The sequence below is a fragment of the Sebastes umbrosus genome, chromosome 8, assembly GCF_015220745.1.
Source record: "Sebastes umbrosus isolate fSebUmb1 chromosome 8, fSebUmb1.pri, whole genome shotgun sequence".
In the NCBI taxonomy this organism is placed as follows: Eukaryota; Metazoa; Chordata; class Actinopteri; order Perciformes; family Sebastidae; genus Sebastes; species Sebastes umbrosus.
In genome coordinates, this window is record NC_051276.1 from 11003650 (window position 1) to 11021917 (window position 18268).

The 18268-nt window shown below is 39.8% G+C and overlaps 1 protein-coding gene across 1 annotated transcript in view; it reads right to left on the minus strand.

Annotated features, from left to right (window-relative positions):
- Window positions 1-18268, minus strand: part of ipo11 (importin 11) — a 151329-nt gene that overhangs the window by 40857 nt on the left and 92204 nt on the right. Inside the window, exons 23-27 of the mRNA XM_037777373.1 lie at window positions 6721-6800; window positions 6532-6612; window positions 4147-4242; window positions 3618-3731; window positions 2956-3077 (exon numbers count right to left, since the gene is read on the minus strand). Of these exons, the coding sequence (XP_037633301.1) occupies window positions 2956-3077; window positions 3618-3731; window positions 4147-4242; window positions 6532-6612; window positions 6721-6800 (493 nt within the window). The remainder of the gene's footprint in view (window positions 1-2955; window positions 3078-3617; window positions 3732-4146; window positions 4243-6531; window positions 6613-6720; window positions 6801-18268) is intronic.

Genomic DNA, 18268 nt, shown 5'->3' on the forward strand with positions numbered 1-18268 from the left:
GCGGGCGGACGGCACGACACGACACGGGGGATGGAGTGGGGACGAGGGTGCTGTAATTTATTGATACAATTTTCACGTTCTTTTTATAAAATAATTATTGATATAAAAAATATAATTAATGAAACATTTAAAGGTTTTCTGAATCTGCTCTTTTGATTTAGGACTGGCAAACACTGCCAGAAGGATTGTATGTTCAGAAAAAGGCTACGATGTGTGTAAATAATTAAAAAAAATATTCAACTATAGCAAGTTTTTGTCTTCAAGCTTTTTGGGGGTTATCTATAGTAATACTAATGGTCCAAAATTAGGGATGCACCGATCCGACTTTCTCAGTTTCGATACTAGTAGCGATACCTGGGCTTTGGGTATCGGCCGATACCAAGTACCGATCCGATACCAGTGTTTAATTAATAAGCTGTATGCCTCACTGTGTGGAAGAGACTGGGATCATTCTTTTATGTCTAAGGCAACATCAGGCTTGACTTAAACATTGCTTTTCTAACTTTGTAAAACTAAATGTAACAATATATAGATAACATAACATAATGATGGCTAGAAAAGCTTTGTCACAGTTTATTTTTTCTTGCGTTTGCTGATTTTTTCAATGATGCATTATGTTTCTCTTTTTTGTATCATTGGGGTGATAAAAAATTCATTAATCAGTTAAATCATTATGATTGAGGTTTATTGTTCAATACCAGTGAAATGTAGGATTTAGGACTTGACTTTCACTTCACACTACATCTAATAGAAAAAAAAAGGTCAAAAAATGAGATGATATTAAGGGACGCTATGGACAAGATATGGACCACTTCCAATTTTAGGTCTGATTGTAAGAGAGAAAGTTGATTTGTCATGCAGCACTTAACCAGCCAATCCTGTCATAATCAATTGCCGTTGGAGACCAAGGATGGGGGCGTAACAAAGGATTTCATGCCTGTCTATGTCTATGATCACCATATCTCAAATGCAGAAAACTAAACTTCACAAAATCTTGATAAAAAGATGCATCACCGTACAGTGAGATGGGACATCACAAGAAAAGTGTATCATTAAACCCCACAGTGACTCTCCTCTGAACCACTTCAAGAGAAGTTTCACTTAGAATAGGAAATGAGAAAAGTCTTTTGATGGCAAGTGAAGAACTTGTTTTTTTAAATGTTTCAGCCTTCCCGTGCACCTGTCACATTTAGGTGTAGATAACAGCTTAATGTGCAATGACTGAGGAAAGAGAAGAATGCTCTTACAATACCTTTCTCACAATAGAACATGTTGGTTTAAGTCGAGCAGGGCTGCAACTAACGATTATTTTCATTATCAATTAATCTGCCGATGATTTTCTTGATTAATCGTTTGGTCTGTAAAATGTCAGAAAATAGTTAAAAATGTGCATCCTAGTTTCTCAAAGTCTAAAGTGATGTCTTTAAATGTCTTGTTTTGTCAGTCCAAAAGCCGAAGATATTTATTTATTCACTTTAATGATATAAAACAGAGAAAAATAGGAAAATGTCCATATTTGAGGTGCTGAAAAACAGCATTTTCTGACATTTTTGCATGAAAAATTACTCAAATGATTATCAAATGATTATCACTTTTTGGGGGTTGACAAATCGATTGGCGGGCTAATCATTGCAGCTGTATAGTCTAGTATTAGTAAACTACTGTGGGAGCATGATAACATATCTTGACATCATGTAGGACTTTAGACAAAACTGTTAAAATAGCCACACTTTGAGTACATGAGTCCCACTTACATACTCTTGTTACTTTCAACCTCAAATCCAACCTACAGTAAAGAGCTGCTCAGTGATGTATTGTGAATGGCAAGGAACTTAGCGTTTTCAGTGGAAATGTTCTAGCATGACAGGCAACGGCTTTAAAACTTTTACATTTAACCTAAGAAGATGGTGCTGTTTCTCTGCACCATAATCCACTACAAGTCAACTAGTTAGTTAGTAGTACTAGAAGCAACAGAGGCACACACAAGCACAGAGAGATGTCCCATGCCTCTGATGAAACCGGATCATTTACAGATTAAAATACCACATCCATAGAAATAGAATAGGAGTAGAACGGGCACTGAACTGTTTGCCGTGGTCATTTGACTAGTTCCAAAGGAAATGGCGATTGTTATTAGTTGTTGTGGGGACAACACACGTCAGTGGGGCCGTACCTGTCACACTGTTGCTAGGCGCTGTTGTGTTATACATCACGCCGGCCTGAGTGAGTCCCGGTGAGTCCGCGACTTACCGCAAGGCGGTCTATGCGGAAGTTTATACGGAAGTAGCCTGCTACGTTCTTTGCAACGGCAACGTACACATAAAAATGGCCACCGCGCTGACCATCCAGCTACGTTGATTTGAATGGGAATGTCCGCTCTACTCCTATTCTCTGTCTATGAACACTTTTCCATGTTTCTCACTGTAGACTTGTCCAGAAAGAGAGATGGTAAGTCAGACAGAATATAAACTCAGAGAACATGTTTGTCTAGAAGTGCCCCACGATGTGTTTGGCTGTAAAGCTGTCTCTCTCACAACACACCTCCTGTAAGCACCACGTCTGGAAACCCCACTGCCTACAGAATGTATGCCTGCATGGTGCATATATGTGTGAGCTGCTGTCACATATCACCTCCACCCATATGGTGTTAAGTCTGTTGATTTTGGGCAGCACATTATGGCTTTAGGGTAAAAATCTGTTATCTTTATCAAACTTTTTAACAGCTAATATTCTCCGTTAGTGAAAACCCATTCAGAATCAGAACCACAGACTACCCAGAGAAGGATAATTTCACCAGCTATAGTCTATAAAGATAAACAAAAGCTGAGTAAATAATTTGCCTAAGTACGTCTCTTCAGTTTCCTCTTATTTGCCCCTTGTGTCAGACGGATGCTGTCCACTCCTCACCGGATCAAAGCCCCTTCTGCAGATAAATGAATGACAAATGTTTCTCACCTGTTGTCAGATGGGAGGAGGGAAAGCAGAGCCAGCGACGACAGCTTCCTCCTCTCCGGCTGAGTGATGTTGTCCATGCGGTCGACCCACATCTCTATCACGCTGCCCAGCAACTGGTCCATCTGATGAGTAGAGAGGTGGACAAGAGGGAGGGGAGACACGGAGGGTTAATAAAGAGAAGACAAACAGAAGGGGCGGCAATTAAATATATAAAGAGAGGTCAAGAAAGAGTGACATAAACAGTGTCTGACAACTCAAGATATACTGATGGATTGTCATAAAAGTCAGCAAAACTGACCTTCCCTATTTGTTCTGCCTCATTTAGCTCACTGACTTGTCCTCTATTGTCAAAAAAAGGAGAGGCATGATGGAGAGGCAATGTAGAGACAACTCGAGGTCTTTCATTTTATATTACGGCAGTAATGTAAATACAGGACAAATCTCCGGGTCACACAAAAACAACGTCACGGTTTCACAGTGACAGTGGGGACGACTCTAAACTTTAGGGCTCGAATATGTTACCAATTCCTTGGCTCATTACGTTTCGTCTCGTTCAGAATTATTCCCTTTTTAACGGGCGCTTCGCGGGTATGTTTCCCGCAAACATTTAAAGGGGACTGTGCTGAGAAGATAGAAATGAAGGGCGGACATGCGAGTCTCACCTTCTGGCTGCACTCAGAGGCCATTTGAGTGAGCAGAGAGGAGAAGAAAGTGGAGTTCTGGAGCAGGACGCGGCCCATTATTCCCAGGTAGGTGGACATCACCACGGGATATCTCTGCAACAACAAACAAGCAGCGATGGGAATCACTCATGCGGATGCGGAAACATAACCATGCACAAGCACTTTTACATAAAACAAAGGTCATTACGCATGATAAGGGGGGAAAGAAGATTGACACAGCAGAATCGTTAAAAGGCAGCCTGTGACCTTTAACTGAGCTGAATGATCAATAAATACCATTACATAGTCTCCATGAGAATTAATTTATACATGACAGAAAAGGACAAACTGAAAGAACATGCCGGAACTTATTAAGTGATTATTTTCAAGGTTTAATGAGGTAACGATTCAGTAAAAGAAGATGGAAATGAGTGAAAATGCACCACAGGGGATATAGCACATCTTAATAGGTTTGTCCTTTTATATAATCCAAGTCCAGATCGGTGCAAGATGTTCAGGTTAAACTCACCTCGCCGGCCACAATACCTCTGAAGACAGCTGGCAGCAGGGGCTGGAACATGTGGGCTCCCAGTATGGGGCTAACCTTTAAAGCTATCTCTACCACCTGCCGAGACACAGGGAGAGGGAGGATGAGATACGGTACCCAGAGAGAGGAGTGAGGAACAGTTGCAAGGAGAAACATACAGGGGGTTGATCGGGCCAGAGAGGGTGTGTGTCAAAGAGAGACAGTAAGGGTCGGAAACAGGATGATGTAAACATTAAGTGTGGGAGGACATAGAGGGGCAAAAGGGAGTTAGCGGGAGCTTCTTTTTTCGAGAGATAGTGGAAAATCCTCCTTTTAATTGAGAGTCTGACCTACAGTATGTTGCAAGGTTAGTCCCTTAAGATTAAGTTTCAAAGACATTTGAATGAGCTCTCTGTCACAGCTGAAATAAAAAGACCACTTGAATTCAACAGCTTAAAGCTGCAGTGGGTAGAAATGGAGCAAATATTTAAAAAGTTGTTTTTATAAAACGGTCCTCCGGTGCTCCTAACATCATCTGCAAGATTTCACAGATCTCGTCACACCGCCCCATCTTAATTCAAACCAGTAAAAGATCACTCCATCCTCATTAGGCTTCCCATGATTAGACTACAACATAAATCCAGACCACATCAACATGATGATGTAAACGCTGTTACATAACAAATGGCATGTTTGCAAATTAAAGCCTCAAATGAGAATATTAAACTCAAAAGGTCAGCGACCAAACTTGAAGCGCAGATGCAGACAGTGAGTGGCCCATATCTGTCTCTGTAACTTGTGTTCATGCGTGTGAACTTTTCAAAGGAACTCATGCTGATTACTCTGATCCCTCCGTTTCTCAGGGTGCCCATGTGTGGTGAACTGCTGTGTGCACATGTTGCTGTGTAGGTTGACGGGTTTATTGTCTGCTGGCTCTCCTCTTCTGAGGAACAAAGGATTAGCAGGAGCCAGATGTGCAGTAACGCCACTGAGCTGTACTAAGCTAAAGCTCTGTGGTCTTATGGTCCTTCTGGCTACATATACAACTGAAGCGGTGCAAAACAGCACATGTGCAACACTGTACGCACATATACACCAACTGTAAGTCTGAGAGTAAACCAAGAGAAATGACAAATTCGAAAAGGATGGTCCTGCTCGTCTCTAACCCATCATTTATCACGCCTACTCACACAACAATCGCACATGCAGAGCACACTCGTAGTGTGTTCGGCTTACTGTTTGATAGCATCTAGTTGAAAATAGCATAAATTTGCCAGTAATTGAAACAATCACAGCCAATTATCTATTAGGGGAAAAAAACATGCAAACATCCTGAGGCTTGATTTCACTTTGTGTTATTATATGAAATTGAGCGTGGCTAATCACAGGAAGGCCTGAGGAACTCCACTGACATGGTGGTTCACTCAGATTTATGATCGGCAGTGGCGTTAACCCTTCAATGTTCTACTCGACTGTTTGGGAGAGCACATTTTGAGTCACTATATCGTACTGAAAAATGTGTTGAGCCGTCTCTACCGCTCAGTTTAGGTATGTTATGCTAAGAAAATCCACTATATGTCGCTGTAATTAACTTTATATAGCATTTCTTTTTAATCCGCCTCCTTACAGGAAGTTAGCAACGAAAAAAGTCACTCCAGAATTGAGGACTCGGTTTGGTCCAATTTTGAAAAGTAAGCATATTTTTTTTGATGTATCATAGTTTCAGAGGCTTTACTTATGATGTTTCACTTTTCCTAAGATGTTTTCAAAGTAGCCTACTGTAAATATGGTAAATATCTAGAATAAATACCTGAAAATAATACTAGTACTGGTAATACAACTAATTCCACAGTAACAAATTGACATATGTTGGTAAAGTAACCTCTTACTTGCAAAATAACAGTACACGGTTTGTATTTTTCTTTTACCCTGAAGAGCTTATCTCAACCCTTTGGTAGAAACCTGTATCAAAAAATACCATTGATTAATGTTAATATTGCCCCAAGGATATAAAAAATGCGAAGAGAACATTTTTCCATTGTTTTTTTCTTAGTGAGGACATCAAAGAGTTAACATAATACAAATTATTTCTGATGTTTGAAGTACCCTCTGTAATACTTCTCAAATAATGTATAAGCTGTGAGACTATCAGGGCTGGTCTTGCATTATAACCCGGTGTCAGTTCACAAGCAGCACAGTCTGTGTCTGTTTATGTTTCTGTGTCTGTGTATACAGCATTTAATGCCACCTCTAGTGCACCTGTTATGCACCGGGTCACACACACAAAACAAACAAACACAGAAGGGAGGATGAAAAAATGAACCCTCAGGAAAGAGAGAGGCAGAATAAACAGTAGTTCTGTGTGTGAGAGGGTTGGAGTGACAGTACCTTGAGCACTTGGACCTGTCCCTCATTCGTGATGTCTTTCAGCAGATCGCAGAAAGCTCGACACAATGATTCTGCATAGTTCTGTGGGGAATAAAAAAATATGAGCATAGAGAAGTTTTATACAATGTATGTGGATTATATTGCCAGTAGAAAAGTGTGTGTGTGTGTGTGTATGTGTGTGTTTCTCACCTGCAGGAAGTCTGTGGCAGACAAATATAAGTAGGCGTTAACGATCGCAAAGCAGGTGCGCAGGTTCTCGGAGCTCAACTCTGGAACAAAACATCAGATGTTACACTTTAGCAAATTGAACAAAAGGGTTTAAAGCTGCAGTCAATCACTTTGAGCAAATATGATAAAAATATTTTTTTATATAACTGTCATTATATCCTGACAGCATTGCATGAGACAGATAATCTGTGAAAAAAATCATGTTCCTCTGCCTACCTCATAGTGCTCCTAATGCTAATTGCAAGTTTTTACCACGCCCGGATCTAAACAACCAATCAGAGCTGAGCTGGAGCCTTGCCGTCTCGGAGCAGCTGTCAATCACTCGCAAACTCCGATTAAACGGTCAAACTAGGCAGCGCTGATCAAATACATATCAATATTATGTTACTGTAATGCCTATTTCTCACCTCAAATGTTTTCAGAAACATCTTGTGGTGTACTGTTTAGCTGTAAAATGAGAAAGTTGCCCAGCCACCGTGTTCAAAACAGTCCAGCCAAAACCAATCACTGCCCAATGGCCGTAGCAAACTTTCTCATTTTACAGCTGAACACTATACTACAAGATGCTTCTGAAAACATGTGAGGAGAGAAAAGGGCATTACAGTTACAGAATATTGATTCATATTTGATTAGTGTTGCCTAGTTTCACAGTTTCACAAGTTTTGCGAGCAGTGATTGACAGATACTTAGAGACTCCTCGGCACTGATTGGTCGTTTTTAGGGCTGTCAATCGATCAAAATGTTTAATCGTGATTAATTGCATGACTGTCCATGATTAATCGCAATGAATCGCAAATTAATCAAATTTTTTTTTCTGTTCAAAATGTACCTTAAGGGAGATTTGTCAAGTATTTAATACTCTTATCAACATGGGACTGGGCAAATATGTTTTCTTTATGCAAATGTATGTATATATCTATTATTGGAAATCAATTAATAACACAAAACAATGACAAATATGTCCACACTCTCACAGATACTGCATTTAGCATAAAAAATATGCTCAAATCATAACATGGCAAACTGCAGCCCAACAGGCAACAACAGCTGTCAGTGTGTCAGTGTGCTGACTTGACTATGACTTGCCCCAAACTGCATGTGATTATCATAAAGTGGGCATGTCTGTAAAGGGGAGACTCGTGGGTACCCATAGAACCCATTTTCATTCACATATCTTGAGGTCAGAGGTTAAGGGACCCCTTTGAAAATGGCTATGACAGTTTTTCCTCTAAGGGGGGCCCAAAGTTATAAGAGGGGAGGCTAAATATTAATGATCATTAAAAACACGTTTACTTTTGAAATGTTCAGCGTGTGGTTAAAGATTGTCCAAAATTCCTAATTCCATCTACTGTGACTATGCTGTAGTTCTGCTCTTGCATGCTGAAAGGAAATTCAGCCAACACAAAAAGAGAAACAAAACTGACTCATCGTGGTGATAAAAAAATAAATAAAAAAAATACTGGGATGAGCTTTTTTTAACCATCCAATTCAAGATATCCATGATGCAAAAAATGGAACCTTGCAGCAATAGCTTTATATGCCTTCAATAAAAAAAAAAAAACACAAGTGGCTGCTCATCTGCCAGCATTAATGAGAGGCTGGGAGAATCTATTAAAAAGAACTACAAGCTAAATTATTAAGCAGGCTGTTGCCTCAACATCATTATCCCAGCGTTAAATATGTTCTACTTAGTCTCTGGTGTTTGTCTGACCTTTGCTGTCTAAGTGCATGTTAACACAGACAGAATGAAGCCTCGCATATCAGTGCTGGATGAGACCTGAGGATTAGCTGTTTATACAACGTCTATGAAGTATTTTTTGCACATTGCGGTGCGTTACGCAGATTTGAAAAACAAACAAACTTGGGTTTATTTATACTCATTCAAACAGGATTAAAATAAGATCAGAACCGAGGGATAAATGTAACAGTAGAGACAAAAATTAAAGGGGACAACAATGTAAAAGAGCAACAAAAGAGGCCGTCGAGCTCAGCGGGATGTAGCCTCAAAAACAACTCACTCTGAAAAAGTTGAACGTGTGGCATTTTGTACAGATATGGATGCATTAATGCCCTCAAACACCCTCAAGGTAACACTGTCAAACACGTAACACTTTGGACCATCAGCAGAGAATTATACACAGGAGGAAGGAGTGCAAAGAATTGACTTTTGGACGTGTACATGCTGGAGTCCGAAGCCAATGTGGTGCCATGGCTCTAACTGTTAATGACCTCTTGATCCATGGAGCAGAGAGAAACCAACCCTCACTGACACAAACAGGTGTGTAATACTATATCAATGTGATATTATGCACTGTAGCAGCACAGAACAAGAGATTAAGACTGAGGGGCTGTCATGGCTGCAACTGGAAAAGCACGAGACCAGAGAGGATGGAGCATAGACTGTATATAAGAAGTGGACGTAGTCACCGTGACGTCACCCGTTTGGTTTGTGGACTGCTGTTTTGAAGCCTCGAGTTCGGCATTTTAGCCATCGCCATCTTGGTTTATTTGCAACCAGAAGTAACGCGAGAGGGTGGAGCTAAGTACAACCAAATGCTGAATAAAACCAAAAGGACCAAAATGTTAAAATTAACTTTCATGAACTGGAAACACTGTGAAAGGGTTAAAAGCCGAAAACACAGACAACACCCTGAAAGAACAACGCCGTGGTAGCGACCTGTCAATCACAAGGTGGCCACGCCCTAAAGCATACCCTGCTTTATGGTCTATTTGACTCTAAATGGGACCATAATTTACTAAATGAACATCATGCCGTATTGAAGAAGACTTGAAATTAGCGAGGAAGAGGTTAACAGAAAAACACAACAAAGAAAAAGAGCTTTTAAAGTACGGTCCAGTTTGCAAATAGACAGCGCAGATGATGAGAATGAGGAGGACATGAGCAGTGGGAGGTGACCTAATCATACACCGCAACTAACATATATATATATATACACAGTAGGATATAGGTTTGACAGTAATATAAGCTGGCATGGTAACAGACCACAACACCTCTGCATAGCATTTGGAAATGCAGACAGACAACGCAGACAGGTGAGAGGTGAGGAAGAAAAGAGACAGCTGATGGACAGACAGGAACTAAAAGACTCACACACACCTGCATGCCGACACGAACACCCTGCACAGCATCTATACATACACCGGGACTAACATCTGCATGAATAGTTTGAAAGTAATGCAGGCTGACAGTGTAGCTGACTCTAACACCTAGAACAGTTGTTTACTTCTAACAAGTTGACAGGGTAGCTAATTCTAACACCCAAGATAGCAGTTACTTCCCCACATGCACACAGGGGGGGCAGATATTGTGGATATACTGTATAGGCCTATGAATACATACTGTACAATAAACAAGACATTATTTTGGTGTTGAGTAAAGTCAAGTTAGAGCTGTTAAAACTCACACATTTCACTGTGTATTACTTTTTATATGGGTCTAAATGGGGGTAATTCTTTTTGCAATAACTTTTTCTCAGGTCTGGAAGAGCCTCCCAAGATTGGAACAATTTACCACAACATATAAGAAACTGTGCCAACAGTTATTCCTTCTCCACAACATTGAGAGCCTGCTTTACTAGAAATCCCACTTGTGAACATTAGATCAGTGAGGTGTTGTTTGTTGTCTGATTTGTCATTATTATGTTTAGTGTAAGAGAGCTGCTCCTGCTTATTGTGTCTCTAACACAGTGTACATAATACCCACAATTCACCGGTCCTGACATTGTATCGTCATGCTTGTTGTTTGTACTGCCATCATGTTATTGTTGATTCTGTGTGTTATAAGAGCTGTCTCTCTTGTGCAGTACAGGCTCTGTTCATATCTGCATATTTGATTTTTCATTGCTTTTATCGTTGGTTGTATTTTCAGCGCTTTTATTTTTAACGTCTGTGTTTTTAACTATTGCCTGCACTACAGATGAAAATTAGCCTTTCTGGCTAACTCTGGCATATTTTCAGAAATGTTATTAATATGCACTGTCCCTGTCAAATAAAGTAATGAACTAAAAACTAAATAAGTGTGTCTTTCAACTTTGCTTTCGCGCTCGTATTTCTCTCCCATTCACTCTTTAGCTTTCTTTCAGTCCTTCTATTACTTTGAGTTTAGTGAGGCAGTTGTTTTTTTAATGACTTGTTTAAACATCAATAATAGTGAACAAACCCCTCATGCCTACTACAGGAATTATCTGAAAATATATCAACACAAACAAATTAACATGATTTCAGGCAATAAACATCTGGCTCATTGCACACTTGGATCTTCCTACGAGCATCTTTTATGGGTTCATGAAAAATTGAAATCCTACAATAACGGACCTGAAACCTCTGAAGCATTTGTTTTATCAGTCTAATGCGTTGTTCCTCTGTGGCAATGTCTTTATATTCTATAGTACTTTATGATATAGTAGTTGTTTTCAACCATATTGTCTCTTTCCAAAGCCAAAGTTTAGAACAAACTTTCTGAATCTGAATTTCATAAAGCACCTAAACCTCATTAAACTTCTTCTTCCTCATCAGCGTTTGGATGGCAGAAGATTAAAAGTCACTGGTGAGCCGTAATAGAGGAGGTCCAGTCTAACCATTCCGGTTTCATACAGGTGATATTAATGTTGATGTATGCAATGCGTTTTCTGTAGCCATCTGCCAGTCACAGTGAGGAAATGAAGATAATGTATGCTACCATCTGTGCAGGTACATAATGTATTCCAGAGGCCTATTTAGTCAGCAAATCAGCCGACATGAATATTCAACACTATAAACATAGTATGGAGCATCATTACGCTAAACGCATGCAGTGTAGAGGCAAGTTACGTGAGCACAGATCAAGAGAAGACAATGAAAAACAAATCAGCTACAAAGATGTGTCCAAAGACAAGAATAAGCAGAAAACAACAGTGATGGACTAAAAAAGTCGAAGTGACATAAAATGTGCGCTAAAGCAGTTGTTCTGATGTTTCTACTGTCAGAATACTGTAATACTGTAACAACAAATGCCTTCCTGTGGTCAGGCCAGGCCGGTTCATTTTTCTTAAGTATAAAGCAAAGGCACCAGACTGCTTAACAGTGTGAGAACAAGGACACACAGTGTCATCGGATAAGGAGAGCACGACAGGGCCGCAGTCCTGCAGAGGAGGTGAATAAATCATCATGGTTCTTTGCTGCGTCTGTAAACACGGAAGTGTGTGTATAATACTGAGTGGAAATGTTTTCTTAAAACTTACGTAGAGACTGCATTATCAAACCTGTATTATGTTGATATATTTATTTTCTCTGACTTAATATTACCATGGGGAACCAACCAAGCAACCCCTTATTTTAAGAAGACTTTGTTTACTGTAAAATGTGTGATAAAATAGGGCTGTCCCGAAGACCATTTCTTGGGCTCTGGAGCTTCGATAGCGATCAACAGTGAATATTCAAAGCTTCGGCCTTGGCTTGGCCGCTGTGACCGGAGGAGCGCTTTAATCTCTCGGTTAGTTGGCAGCACGGATTCATGTCATTAAAGCAGGCAGCACAGATTCATCTGTCACTCACTCAGAGGCCACGTGTTTTTTTATAACAAAATTGTGTCCACGAGCTACTGTATGTTTTTACACCTCGTGTGGTCAGCCTTTGTCCATGCTCAGCATTTTCTCTCCTCATCCCTCTGTGTGTGTGCGAGTGGGGATGTACTTCAAAGTCACTTTGCAGGAATTCTCCCCCTAAATAGCTGCGTTTTGAGCCTGCTGTCTCCATGCATTATACACCGCCTCTTCGGCAGTGCCGGCTGCAAGGCTGCGCTACCTGCGGCCTGCTTCCTCTCAGCCATGTCGGCCTGAGCCCTGCATGGGTTGCACTCCGCGTTCTGACATAAGCATCGTCAACAAGGACACTGGCTAGGCTCGTCTACATGACATAACTCGGGACGAACTCCGTTCTCGGCTGAGATGGATGGCATAACGCTGTTAAACGTGTCTTTAGGTTTAATTAAACACATTCACTTTTATGGATTCTGTAATTATTTAGTATCTTTGTTTGTATTTTTATTTGTTATTGAATATGAAGCATTTTCCAAAAGGTTTGGTGTGTTATATGCATGTTTGTAATCCAGAGAGGATTAAAAAAGATCCGAATCCCAAAATTGAAAACCGAATACCTACCCAAAGAACAAAAACAAGAATAAACGAATACTCAAATAATCGGGTCCAGCCCTGGAGTAAAAGTAAAAAAAAAATACTTCTTAAAGCAGGAAATTACAACCTTTCAGTGTATAGTTAACTCCAGTCTGATGAAAATCAAACATTCAAACATATCTCAAACATAAATATGGGTGTTTTTTGGGTGAAAACTGGCAAAAAAAAGAACTGTCAGGCCTTTGTTTATTTGGCACAATCCTTGTAAAAGTGGACTGAATGGATTTGGGATCTACTGTGCATATAAGATACAAGAGACTTTGGTGTTGAATGAGTACTTTGAGGGGATTATGCAGATATTTTGATGCGGTTTTGCTGTTATGGAAATATACATCCCATCAACTTTAATGTACTGTAATCAAAATGTGTCTCAAAGTATGATATGAGGTCAAATATCAGGACACTGAGGTTGAGTAAGTAACTTTTGGGGGTACATTTTCATTTAAAAAAAGGGTGCAACCTCAATACTGCAGCTCAAGTCATCAGTGCATCTCATGCATTCACAGGATCATTGAACATTTTTTTCTCCTGTGCTCAAGGCAATTTAGGCTATCTATTCAAATTCAATCAAAAGGGACTGAAATCCTCTTGTTGTGTCCTACAGGTAAATAGGGCAGGTGAACACTTGAATTCTGTTCAGTTCTATTAACAGCAGAATGACACTTTTATCATCAAATTAACTCAAATTATTATTATTATTCCCACTAGTCTCACAATACCTGCAAACAATGTAAATTATAATTCACAGCAACAAGAAAAATACAACATACATGCTGCATATTCCCACAAACAAACACACACTCACACTGAAACACACCCTTGACAAATGTCAGTATAATACCTTCATGGGCGAATTCACAAAGAATGGATTGAGACTGCTGATACCACCATGAATTGTGATGATATTACAGCACAGACATGCCCATAATGTTATGCATTTTTTTGCAATTACTCATGTGACAAAGTATAAATGTTGCCCAAGCGCCAAGATCACAGTCGGCAGAACAAAGGCAGAGAGAAAGAGAAAAATTTAATTTTCAGACCGCGAGCTAAGGGTCCTGACCTACGAGGTGAAGACTTCAGGCAGGGAATTTAAACATGACAGAGAGAAACTGTATTTTGGATTTAATATCCCAGTCTGTCAGTGCTGTTGGTGTTTTCAAACGCACACCGTCAGGCTGTAAAAGAAGATGGCATGATTTGAAGCTGAGGACAAAACATATTTCAATGCCTTACAAGCTTTTCAAACAGGCGGAGGTGACACCCCTTATATATGAGATTCACTTACCACCAACTTACTGAAGACGTTAACAATTTCACTGTAACCGCGTGTGGCTATCAGAACTGATCTTTGTGAATTGGATTGTTTTTGCAACGAGGCTCATTTGCACAAATGCCAAATGTATGCGTATTAGGTCCGGGACGATTCATCCATCTCCTGATTTGATACTATCACGATACTTGGGTGCTGATTCTATATGTATTGTAATTTTTAAGTATTGCGATTCTACAAGTATTGCGATTCGATATTGCGATTTTTGTTAACTTTTTAACACTGGACCATAGGAAAAAGTTGAATCATAAACTTCTAGGGACTTTTACTTTGGAAAATCTCTAAATTAATCCAGTAAAAATGTTTGATTTTCAGCATGTATGTAGTCAGAGATGTCCTGAAGTCAAACATATTAGTAATTGTCAGGCATTATTTCTTATTTTTTTTTCCCAGCAACCCAAAAATTAAAGGATAAAGACATTTCCCTCACAAATTAGTAGTATTTTCTTTTTAATTTATAAGGGACATGTGATGTTTTATACTTCTGGTTAATACAATCCAATCAATCTCATTTCCAAATATGTATTTTGTATATACAGTTCCCTTTGTAAACACCTTATTTTGAAAACCGGACGTAGTCACACGTATACTTCTGCTTACTTTGCCAAGTCTGTCGCTAGCTCCGTTCTCTTTATGCATCCATGGTCAGCTCCATCGGGGCCGTTTGAATGCATTTAACATAAATATCAGTATATGGGTGCTCTACAGTTGTAGCGTCGGCCGATTTGACCACAGAGATACAAGTGACACACAAGTACTTGGTCAACTCAAATGGTTGTGCAATTGTAGTAGATTACCATAATTTACATAAAACAAATATAATCTGGACTCTGGTTATAACTCTTCATCATGTGTTTTTATTGTGATTTCAGAAATATGTTGAAGTAGAGTAGAACAAAAATAAAATGTATAGTGAGAATTTAAATAAAGCTTTTAGGTTTGATTGAAAAGTAATAAGTGTTGTGTCTCACATCTTCAGATCACAAAAAGCATGGGAGCCAAAAGCATTAGTCATCCGCCGTGATCCAGACTGTGTAACTGAAACAAATTGAGAGTCGAGGCTTTAAACCAGTGGTGGCTTTCAGCCCGAGGAACATGCCTGAACAGCTCTCACAGCAACCCTCCAGCGACGGCTGATCAACATCTCATATCATTGCTTTGAGCCGAGACGCCACCAGGAGGACTCCACAGGCCCGGAATGACACAAACATGGAGGGAAACATTTATGAGTGAGCTACAAGCCAACACCCCAGGCACAGATAGAAGGCCGCTTCAGATCAGATAGCAGGGAAACGATACGAGCCTGTACTGACAAATGTGATGAAAAGGTAAATCTGGAATGAAGTGTGACCTTCGGATGAAGAGCCGCGGGAGAAAACCTCAGACTAGGAGTGACTGGTGCTGTTACGTAAAGAAAAGCATACTATGCTATACTGCACCAGCTACAGTAACTTTGAGAGGAAGAGGGGGCTTTATTACAATCGAGCTTTCCCAAGAGGATTAAACAAATCCTAAAGAATTGGGTGACGATGATGGTTATAGTAAGAAACTTTTTTTTTTCCTTGGTTGGTTTATTTCAGTTGACAAAATCTGTGCTATACCTGCATGTGCGCTACAGGCTACTGCTGCCCTAGTTCTTCAGCAGTCTTTTGTGTATTATTTCACTTGATTCCACACCTGTATTTTCATGATTTACATAATTTACTCTTTTCTATTTTGTTCCTTTTACAAACCATATTGCAGGCATCCTTGGTTAAATACACAATACACAATGTCCAAAAACAGGTGGCTTATTGGAATCATTTTTGAGGCTTTAGTTTGATTTGGATAGGATTGAATTACATCGAAAAAGTATTTTAACATTTTGTTCTTCCGTGCATGTAAATAGCCGAAGGTAGAATGTTAGAAAACCACTTATGAATATTAATTATTCTAAAACAGAATAGGCTATTTTGCCAAATCAATACTATAAAAGCAATTAAATGGTCACAAAACAAGGAAAGTGAGGACACAACCACCCCCTACACACACACACACATACACACACACCATCATCCGCTATAATCAAATAGTCACAAAAACAGCTGCTAAAGCACTGATTAAGCTTTAGTCAGTACATCCTTCATAGCCCTGGGCATGTGCTGCCCAATCCGCTTCGGTTATCAACATTAACAGGAAAATGAGCCTCACATCTGACTGTGATAACGGCCTCTCTCAAGTGCCTCTAATGGTTGTTGGGGACGCTGCTAAAAATTTTGGTCATCTCCCAAACCAATTTTTGCTTACTTACTATGTGTGATGGGGATGGCAATGTTTGCTAAGTGATGAAAGTTAACAGATACCAAAAAAAAGGGGTGCCAAAATCTGTACTGATGCGCTACAAAGACATACGGACGTGTTTGATGGGAACATTTAAGCCAGCCAGATACAAAGAGTTTGAGCTGAGTAAAGCCCTAGGTTGGAGGTTTAAATGCATACAATACATCTAAAATGAAAACTGACTATTCTTTCTTTTTATTGATTATTTCTTTTTAATTGAAGACCTGAAAATGAATAAAACTTAAAGAGGACGACCTCTGGAGAGAAGTCAAATCATGTTTTATTATGGGGATAGCTTTCTGCATGGCTCCCGTATTAAAGCCTCCTTGAAGACTTTCTTAGGTGTAAAAAATATTTACCCCCGCAGCGCTCCAGAGATGGCTTGCTTTGCCAGGTTTTACTGTACACAAAGGACTCACTGCAAAAACATGAAAAACAACATGGCCAACAGCTGCAGTTGCAAGATGAGAAGCTAACTCCCATTGGTGCTCGACTGACTTAAGTCTTTGAAAAAAGTCATGGACGGGTAATCATGCATGAGAGAAGCGATAAAAGCTCAGCAAGGGATTCAACCAAGTGGCAGAAATCTACTTTATAGGGTGACACCCATCATGTATGAGATGACAGCAATGATGAGAAAGCAGAAACCTCCCAGGCAATTTCTGAAACGTCTCACTTTAGTTGATGCAAATAGCAGCTCAAGGCTGAACAGGGCAAATAGATCTCAAGAGATTTAGACTACAAAGAAAAAAAGGATAATGATTAATTATAGTATTAAACTTTAAGAAAAAAATGAATGCACAGAATCACAATAAATAAACTGCTACATGTATATAATCAACATTGAGATATGTTATTCAAATTTCGTCCATCCCGGCAGTCAATACGGCCAAATATATCCAACATCTGTGGCAGCTGTAATCAGTCATTACTTCTAGTTGAGAAGCCTGTAATAAAAAGGTTATCCTCTGATGGGGATGTCCAGATTGATCCATGGAGCACATTAGCCGGGCAGTTAACGGAGAGACCACATTCTTTCACAGGCAAAAGATGAGGCTGAAAGCTCTCTCAATACATTGTCATTGATCTTCGTGCAGATGGCCTGACATGTCTTTGGCTGCAGTAATTGCTAACTGATGGGATGATCATGAAGCAATGTGGCCAGGGGCTTTGATAATTGAAATTATTATTATTATTAGACTGTCCAATTTTGTTCTGTTATTACTTTAAAGCCACTTCAGCAAGGTCATGTTGCAATAGTCCTCTGTCTATTATCATTTATTTACCTTAAACTGTGGAAAGGCAGGCTATTAGTATGGAAACAATTGGTCGAAATTGTTGCTTCCTGTTTGAAATGACAAGCAGAAAACCAGGGACCAATCAGGTGCATTCCATGATAGGGTACGTCACCGCTTGAATGGCCAGTTGGGTGGAGCAGCACGTCTCCTAGTGTCCTCGCCGGACCTGGTGGACATGTAGCACTGCATTTAACATTACAGACATGACCACTGACTATTTGTATAACAAGTTAGCCACAAATTCACAGACTGACCATAAACGGTCCAGCCATATACTCACACTGGCGGCGAGTGTGAAGTCAGTAGTAATGTTATAGGTGTGAACGTAGCAGTGCAGTGTGTGTACAGTTTAGGCTGCCGCCGCTGTC